Below are 9,520 nucleotides of genomic sequence, written 5' to 3' on the forward strand. Positions count from 1 at the left end.
TGGCAACATTTAAAAAGGGGGTGGGGGGCGGGGGGTCACCTAGACCTAAAACTTCATCTTTGGGTGGAAATGAGAAAGTTAAAGCGCCCTGGGGCATCATGGAGGTGAGATTTCTGCACCCGAACCTAAAGCTCCTCCTGCCCACCCCGGGCATAAAGAGGAGCAAAGCCAATACTTCCAGCACAGTCTGACCGCTAGAATCCCGATCAGTTCACAAGTATCCACTTCAGTCATCCAAAGTATTACTACCCAATACAGTCATCACCGAATGTATCATTTTATACAGCTAATATAAGCACCTGAATCTGCCTTTATATTAGCTGCCTGTCATCCCTCTCGTCTCCCAAGCAGGACAGAGACAGAGAGAGAGAGAGAGAGAGAGAGAGAGAGAGCCGATCCCGCTATCATTGCACAGTGCTATACGATATATCAATCAGGTGGACAGAGGAGGGGGATGACCTCATCAGGCAGGGGACATTATGTAACCTTATGGGAGAAAAGTGAGGTCACCCGATGACAAGCCAGACGAACATAAATATTTTGTCCGGGTAACACATTTTAGGTATAGGTATTCCTCCCGTGCATTTAGCTTTTTGCCTGGACCTCAGCTTTACCTGATGTATCAGTTTTCAATCGGTGGCTTTAAATACTTTCGCTGCAACTAATCAGCAGTCACAGTTCCTGAAATCTTCCGCTGAATAACACTATCCTTAAACACGAGTTCCTCCACACCAAGCTGGTCACACCATGTCTGTATGGAGCTGGCTTTGTACACAGGGGACAGTCATGGTGGGACAGAAAAGGGTCTTCACCAAACTGTGACCACAAGGCTGGAAGATCACTATTGTCTACAATGTCTTTGTATGATGGAGGATTACCAGATTACCTGACCTCAACCTACTGAACACCTTTGGGATGAATTGGAACACTGACTATGTCTTCTCCCGCCCGACCTACGTCTAGTACAAATGGGCTCCCACCCGACCTACGTCTTGTACAAATGGGCTCCCACCCGACCTGCATCTTGTATAAATGGGCTCCCACCCAACCTACGTCTACTATAAATGGGCTCCCACCCAACCTACGTCTACTATAAATGGGCTCCCACCCAACCTACGTCTACTATAAATGGGCTCCCACCCGACCTGCATCTTGTATAAATGGAATCCTAGGTTCCAGAGTACAGTGTGCTCAAAAGGTATGACCGCCTCAGAGTATAATCTACTAATTCCACAGACAATTCTAACGTCACAGTGTCCTGCTAGAATGATACACAATGACTCAGATAGGAGGAGTTAGCTTTCCTTACAAAAGCTGCTGGATCCTCTATCATTCAAGCAACTCATGGAGGGTCCAACCAAGATCATTTGAGGGTCGGTTCTGTCTGCCCAACATTCAGTCTTAGTACAATAGGTGTTCACAATCCCCTAAAAAGAACTGCCAGAAGATCTAAACTTGGCTCTCACCTTCCAGTGGCCCCGCGGCATTATCCGCCACCTGCGTTATAGAGAACCGGGACACGGAGGTTGGAGACACGCTGAACCTGGAGAGCTGAACGGGCAGCACTGGCTTCTGGACGGCCAGCGGTAAGGGCTCGGGGGTACTGTTCACTTCCGCGTTCAGCATCGCTGGTGAGAGTGAGGTGATAAAGGAGCTCTTCGCAGGTTTAACAGGCAACTCGCCATCCCATTCAAAGCTGCCATCTGTCAAGCAAAAATATAGTGAGGTGATCAGTCACACAACAGGTAAAGATATGTCAAGTATAACATGAGAACGAATGATGGTCTATAACCCCTCGCCTAGTACAGGGGGAGCCAAACAATGGTCCTCAAGCTGTGGGGGAAACTACAAATCCCATGATGCCTCTCTCTCTCCGGGAGTCATGTCTGTGGCTGTGAGAATGTTGCAATGCCTCATGGGATGTGTAGTTCCACCACAGCTGGAGGACCAGTGTTTGGCTACCCCTGGCCTAGTACATCCAATCATGGTCCAATTAGGCAAGGATAGGGCGACAGGCACCTTCAAAAAAAGTTATTTGCAGCTCTGTGATTTCCATCCTAACCTGTGTATTATGTAAATATGAATATTGCACATAAAGATCTCCTATCTACCCATTCTGCAGCCATGCTCCAAGTGTTAGCCTTAGAAAGTTATTCTACTGATGTAAAAAATCTAATTATGAGGATCTCACATTATACACACAGCTGAATGGCTTGGAGGATGGGCACACCACCCCTCCTCCTTACCAGGCAGAGACTGTGCTGTGCAGAGCTTCACTATGCAGGATCCACAAAGAAGTTCAGAGCTAGTGCTGGGCTTTCTAGCTGAGCACGCACTCTATACACTGAAACACGGAAGAACACGGCATTCATTATTTATAAAATAAAACACTTTCATACAAACAAAATTATAAGTATGAAGGCTGGCCATTGGCTGGCCTGGATCTGTGGGAGGAGGCTGGCCTTTAAGACGGCACGGCTTACTGTGCACTCACTCCGGTGGGTTCCGGGCGTCCCCACCCACCAATACCCTCTTTTTCCATATCGGATCACTGGGTATGCCCACTTTTGGGCATACTGTCCTAAGACAGCCAAGGCACACTTCAGGCCATGGGGTTTTTTTTTGTTTTAAGCCCGTGGACGTGCGTCTAAACAAACTTCCCGCTGTGAACAAAAAAAAGTGAACCGTGAAATCACAGCACACACAAACGTGCACCAGGGTGCAAGGTCCTTCCAAAGAAGGGACCCATTTCCCGACCCCCCGGGGCGCAAGGCTCCTGACAGGGGTTGAGAATGTTAGTCCACCGACCTGCAGGCCGGTGGACCACCGTTCCTTTGGTGACCTGCCGAAACAGGTCTCTCACAGTACTAGGCAGGGGGGATCTCCCGAAGAGAGACCCCCTCCTGGGTGGGAGGAGACAGAGAACCCCATAGGAGGCAAAGAATCTCCTCCCAGCGTCAGGAATAGGCCCCGAAGAAACCTGCACCATCAGCATCTGTGGGTCAATGCCAAAAACAGGCCAATCGTGTATCATGCATAAGGTTCAATAAATAATAAGTGCCAGTGCACCACGCTGACATGCCGTAGGGGTTCAGGCCATGGGGTTTAGGGAGTCACTCATATCATGGTCAGCCTCAGACCACAAATAACATTATCCAAAAACCGCATAATGAGACATCCCACCTTCCATAAGGAGATCAACGCTTTCCATGAAAAAATATTCACACCCTGTAATCATCAATACATCAATAGTTGTAGAGAAGAAGCAGCATGGTGCCAGACAGTTGTGCTGCATTGCTCATCCAGTAACGTGTAAAATGCTGATAGGAGGAGAGAGATGGAGTAACAGAGAGATGCACTCATCAGCCTGCTGCATCTCCTTTCACGGTCCAATCACAGGCTGGGGGAGGGACAAGACCTGTAAATGTTAATGAATTGCAGCAGAAAAAAAAAATCAGTTCCGCTTCACTGCTAGACCGGACTGTGCTGTGTGGCAGGACTGTTTAAATCTCAGGAATGGATGGATAGAAACACGAATCACTTGGCAGGTTAAACATCTCCCTTATCTGTGTATTTATCTGTTTCCCTGGGTTCAGGTTTATTGGTTAGCATTGTCCATTCTTTACCTAAGAGGTGGTTGGAGGGCTCTTTATAGGTTATCTGCTGAACCTCCTGCAGCACGGTCGGCAGTTCTGGCAACTCCTGATCTGCACCATCCAGTGTTGGACTTTCCTAAAACCATCAAGAAGAAAAGTCTGAAAAGGTTTCTGTTGCAATTAAACAATTAAATATCAACAGTTAAAAGGGACCTTCCAATTTCAGAAAGAAAGCGCCCCCCCCCCCCCATTGCGATGACCAACCTCTGCCACAGTGACCCCAGTTCCTGCACCAGCCACCCAACTATTAGCTGCGATGGAGGCCGAGCAACATGCGCTGTAGGTTCAGAGGTTGCTGTAACAGAGGATCCAGAACAGACACGGACCAGCAGAGGTAAACAATAAAAATATCATAGCCCACTTGCCATGATATCCAGTTGATTGGCAGGCTCCTTCGCTATAGTGACCTGGGCTCCACTACATAGAAGGAGGACAGGAGCCTGCCAATCAGCTTGTTACTATTCCCTGGGTGATATTTGGGGGGCGTACAGGGGCCATGAGGGCATGCTGGAACTTGTAGTTCAATTACAACATGTCCCAGCATGCTTTCATTGTACCTGTACACCTCCACATATCACCGGGGAGGGCGCAAAATGCTGTTCTGCCCCGGGCGCCCGTTACTCTGGTTACGCCACTGCTTGGCAGATGGCACACTGACCAAGGAGCCGGGATTTCCTATCTTTTTGTTCACGACTCCCCAATTGCACAGAGGTGAACATGCAGCTCTGCGGGTAATGAAAGCACAAAGGCTTCCTTAGCAGCCAGTCCATAGCTGACCACCTCCAGCTATGACTTGCTATGTAGCATGGTAACGGGGACACAAACTGGGCCAGTCTGGACCTTATAATGTTTTAAATGATACCCTGCACAAGGTAGGTGGCACTTCCACGCTCACATACCTGATCAAATAAATAGACAGTAACATCATCATAGAAAGATACAGCCTTCTTCTTCCTATCGGACTCCTCTGGAGCAGCCTGGGGCACGAAGTTGGGCGCCTTTAGAAGACTTCGCAGGTGACTAGCACTGGCATGATCAATGATAACAACGGGGACAGTGGAATGTTCCTCTTCGCTCTCCTCGCTGTGCTCCTGGATGTTGTAGCATCGGAGTTCCTCGTCGGACTCATCGCTGTCCTCACTTTCTTCATCCTCTTCATCATCGTCGGTGGAATCGCCTACTCTGCCCTCCTTTCGGATAAGAGGAGGCGAGACGCATTTGGGCAAGTGGCATGCTCCTAATGATTCCCTGTTGGAGGGTGCTTTCTCTGCTGGCTGAAGTCCAGTGGTCAAAGTGATGCTTCCCGCTGAGCCCTGCTTTACAGTGCATGCTTTGGTGAGGCAAAGCTGGACAGGGGACAGGGTGAAGGTTCTGTGCGAGGCCGACTTTATGGTGGAACTTGCGTTGGGTTGCTTATTAAGAGAGCAGTCTTTAGGACATTCTAAGCCCAGGCCTTCATCTACTGATTCTTCCCTGATGATGGGAGGGAGCCAAAGTAGTGAGTCTTCCGATAAAAGCAGGGAAGGCAGGGGTGAAGGAGATTTAGGAGCATCAGTTTCTGCAGCTGCTGCGCAATGACCTTGGCCATCATTTAAGTTCTCAGTGCTTTCTATTAAGTTAGGTGCCGTGGGGTCTACGTTTATATCTATAGAGTCAGAAGTCTTGGTGGCTCCTTCCTTCTCCTTCCCTTCACCTCGGTCTCCTTCCTCCTCTTCTTCCCGATTGAAAGAATCATAGTCTGAGAAATATGCAGAGTCTCGGTAGGGATTCTTGGCATCTAGACCTTGCAAGTCACTGCTAATTGAGCGGGACATTGGCATATCTCCAGGTTCCAGGCTCTGTTCTTGGGATGGACTCAGCTGGTAATAAACCTCGGCCTCTCTGCTCTCTTGTGGTTCTTTTAACACAAACTCTGGAGACTCGTAGTTTTCTGTGTCATAGCCGCTGTCCAGCGCTTTGTGCTGTGCAGAAGGTGCATAAGTTCCAAGGCTGAAGGCATCGCAAGAGCTAGCAGTCGATGGCATGTCTAGGGAGTCCAGTGAATCTGGGGTCCCTACTTGTTTCTGTAGGGATCTGAACGATGGGGCTGTGTCTCCTTTCTCACTAGACAGGTCTGTGAAGACCCCTGAAGTCAGCTCCATGGTGTCTTCATCGTCACTGTCACTGTGAGTTTGGTAAAAGTCTTTGCAAAACAGTTTCTCAGGGCTTTCTTTATCCTTGTCAAGGGAGAGATTACAGTGTTCCTCAGATAAGCTTTGTAGGGAAGCCCCTTGGGATCCAGCTACAGATATGTCTTCCTCTGTTATGTGAAGGTCATGCGTGGGTTCTGAATGTGTAGGAAGTTCAGAATGTACTATAACACAAACACCGAGAGGATCCATTTCTGGTTCAGGGGTTACTTCTTCGCTGTCTGGGGATGCTAGAGGATGGCGGATTTCAGTTGAGGGTAACGTTGAGGATTTAATATCAGTTGCTTCTGACACAGGAGAAGAGAACAGAAGGTCTGAGTTACCAGAGTCTGTTTCCACCGTGATCGAACACTCAAGTGCTGCAAACTCCTCAGCATCGAAAAACTGATCTTCCACCGCTGTTGAACAGGTGACGATATCCCCGTCCCCAGACTCTGCAATCTGCCATGATTCGGGACCGTACGGTTCGGTCTCAACATCCTGTGAATACTCCGAGCGAGAATTTAACCAAATGCCAGGCTGCTGCGGTTCACTGCAGATGTTATTATTTGAGGAGATGTTGGATGCCCAGTGAGGTGAGAAAGCAACAGGACAAGAGGCCTTTGATGATAGATCTTCCTGAAGGTTACCCTGCTCTACATCCTCACCTTCACATTTCACTGCAGCGAGCTCTATAGGGTCTCTAGAGGTGTTACTACAGTCCTCATTTTCTGATGTAGTGATCTTTTCTGCCTCATCTGGGCCAAGAAGGTTGTGGCCGAGCTGATTAAACGTCAGAGAGGCTCCAAGGGGATCATCCTCTGTTGAACAGTTAATTACGTTCTTCTCCCTTGCCTCTTCTCCATAGGAGGGGCTAGAGCATTGGTTTGTGGCCGGATTGACTGGGCTCTCATCCTTAGCAGAACAGACAACTTGTTCCAGCAGAAGCTCCATAGAAAGGCTTATTGAAGGACTATCTCCACATGGTTGGTCCTCTGTTGAAAGTTCCACATTCTGTTTCACATCATGCTGTGGGCTGTAGTCCTGTTCAACATTGCTCCCCAAAGGCTCTTCAATACGGATATAGTAGTCTCCTGCCACCGAAGGGCTACGAGCACTCAGAACGGGTACCAGCTCGAGCGGGCGGGAGTTTGGGTTGCAGTCCTTGTCATCGTAGCCAGATGGTGACACGCCGAGACTGAGCCTTTCACCAGTGCTGGTTGTATAGTACATATCTTGGTAAGACTGGCATCCAGGGCTCAGTGGATATTGTTCATGCCGCCCACGCTCCCATTTATACTCGAAGTTGAGCCCTTGGCTGGTCTGAGTCACCGTCAGCACATCATCTCCGTCTGAATGGAACCCGTCCGAAGAAAAGTGCTCCAGCAGGGGGTAAGAGGACAGTTCGGGCTCATGGTGAGTCTCGACATCTGTTCCACCATTGGGTTTCATGGAGTTCCAACGCTTCTCAAACTCTTCCTCCAGCTCGCCAGATCCCTTCACACTCAGGTACGAAATAAGTAGATGGACCTCTTCCACTGTGGGTCTCTGCTCAGGCTGCAGCCAGCAAAATTGCATCACCTCATACCTAAGAAAAAAACACAAACAACATGAGCATGGCATTGATCAGGAATTTAACAAAGCCTCGTATTTCCCTCCTGTACCCAAAGGAAAGCCATATTTGACATTTTAAAAGAGAACGTTGCCATAAAAGACTCTTCTGTGCTCCTCTATGATTGCGTTTCACTTTGTTATAGGAGCCCAACATTCCCTATCCTAATGGCTAAGCTCCATGGCCTTATTGACTATTGTGGCAGTCTCACCGGGCAGGTGATGCGGCCGAGAGGTTTAGCCATGAAGTCAGGCTCCAGTCACAAAGTGAAATGAAATCAGAGAGTGGCACAGAACAGCCTGGGGAATATCCTGAATCCCGACCAACCAAGCATATGCTAAGCCATTAAAGGAGAACTATGGGTGGGGGGGTGTTTTCCCCCATAGTTCTCCTAAGAGTCACGGGAGGACATATACTAGCGTCTTCCCGTGACCCAAAGCTCAGTATATAGCAAGCTACAACTCGTGGTATAGTGAGACCGCCGCAGCCGGGACGGATCCCGACATTACTGTCGAGATCCACCCAGCTGCGTGATTGACAGCTGGCTCTGCCTATCTAGAGGCAGAGCAAACTGTACCCTCCCCCGTCCGTTCCGCCAGTCAGCGCTGGAGGATCGGAAAGGGGGAATCACTGCAGGGAGCCGTGAGTGACAGGCACGGCTCTCTGCAGGGAGATGATCGAGAAGTGAGTGAGCGCCGGTACGTGTTCCCTCACTTCCCGATCTATTGAGCCGACCTGTGACAGTCTCATTGTCACACGTCGGCTCCAACTGTGAGGATGAGTGAAAATCACTCACCTCATAGTTCTCCTCTAAGAGTCGGCCAGTATTCTGTATATTGGGCCAACGAGAACTACTTAAAGTCATTTTGCACATTTTTAAAGCCGTAGCTTTCAATAAAATAATCTCTTGTGATTCAACCACGGAGGTCCTTATTCAGGCACTTCCTGTTGGAGGGGGACAACGCATTATTCCTTGCATCCCAGTTGCACATGAGACAACATGTGGCCGTTTTAGTATTGCCATGCAGCTATCACTGGAATGCATGTAGACAGGAAGTGGCTGCAGGAGATCAGCAGCTCTGAGATGTAACAAAGGAGGAAAAAAGATGAAATGTGAAACAAAAAAAAAAAGCCAAATGTTTATGATACAATGTGCTTAAGCAAGCTAAATGTCAATCAGTTCAGTTCATCTACTTCAATATTCTCTTATATATAGACAATATATCCTATGATGAATAAGTGCCGGGATAATATAGTATATGGCAGATTACCAGACACGAGGCAATTTACTACAAACATTTTGAAAGGTTTGACTCACTTCACGCCAAATAGTATGGAAAAGAGCTAAACACCATACACGGGACCACTATGAACAGACAATACACTGTAATCTGGACCATCAAATTCTGAATATTGATCCGCAGACTGGCCTACAATTACTTTGTAGATGATAAAAGGCTAAGCTGCTTTAGGGGTTCTCATGTCTTCCATTGACTCCAAAAGCAAGATTGGCCATGGCTATTAGAATGGCACCCCTCGCTCTCTCATGGCTATAGGAATGGCACCCCTCGCTCTCTCATGGCTATAGGAATGGCACCCCTCGCTCTCTCATGGCTATAGGAATGGCACCCCTCGCTCTCTCATGGCTATAGGAATGGGACCACTCTCTCCCACATGGCTTTTAGAATGGGACCCCTCTCTCACACATGGCTATTAGAATGGGGCCCCTCTCTCCCTCATGGCTATTAGAATGGGGCCCCTCTCTTCCACATGGCTATTAGAATGGGACCCCTCTCTCTCTCATGGCTATTGGAATGGGACCCCTCTCTCCCACATGGCTATTAGAATGGGACCCCTCTCTTCCTCATGGCTATTAGAATGGGGCCCCTCTCTCCCACATGGCTATTAGAATGGGACCCCTCTCTCCCACATGGCTATTAGAATGGGACCCCTCTCTCCCTCATGGCTTTTAGAATGGGACCCCTCTCTCCCTCATGGCTATTAGAATGGGACCCCTCTCTCCCACATGGCTATTAGAATGGGACCCCTCTCTCTCTCTCTCATGGCTAAATGGAAGCCCTCCC

At 48.7% G+C, this 9,520-nt stretch overlaps 1 protein-coding gene across 1 annotated transcript in view; it reads right to left on the reverse strand.

The window, feature by feature from the left end:
- The window catches only part of LOC108795285 (serine/threonine-protein kinase LMTK1-like), a gene marked incomplete at its 5' end in the record, with an annotated part of 14,820 nt that overhangs the window by 2,252 nt on the left and 3,048 nt on the right, over positions 1-9,520 (reverse strand). Inside the window, 3 exons of the mRNA XM_018566504.1 lie at positions 1,467-1,703; positions 3,627-3,732; positions 4,556-7,412. Coding sequence (XP_018422006.1) covers positions 1,467-1,703; positions 3,627-3,732; positions 4,556-7,412 — 3,200 coding nt within the window. The remainder of the gene's footprint in view (positions 1-1,466; positions 1,704-3,626; positions 3,733-4,555; positions 7,413-9,520) is intronic.

This window comes from Nanorana parkeri, unplaced genomic scaffold (genome assembly GCF_000935625.1).
Source record: "Nanorana parkeri isolate BGI_ZX_2015 unplaced genomic scaffold, ASM93562v1 scaffold954, whole genome shotgun sequence".
NCBI classification, from domain to species: Eukaryota; Metazoa; Chordata; class Amphibia; order Anura; family Dicroglossidae; genus Nanorana; species Nanorana parkeri.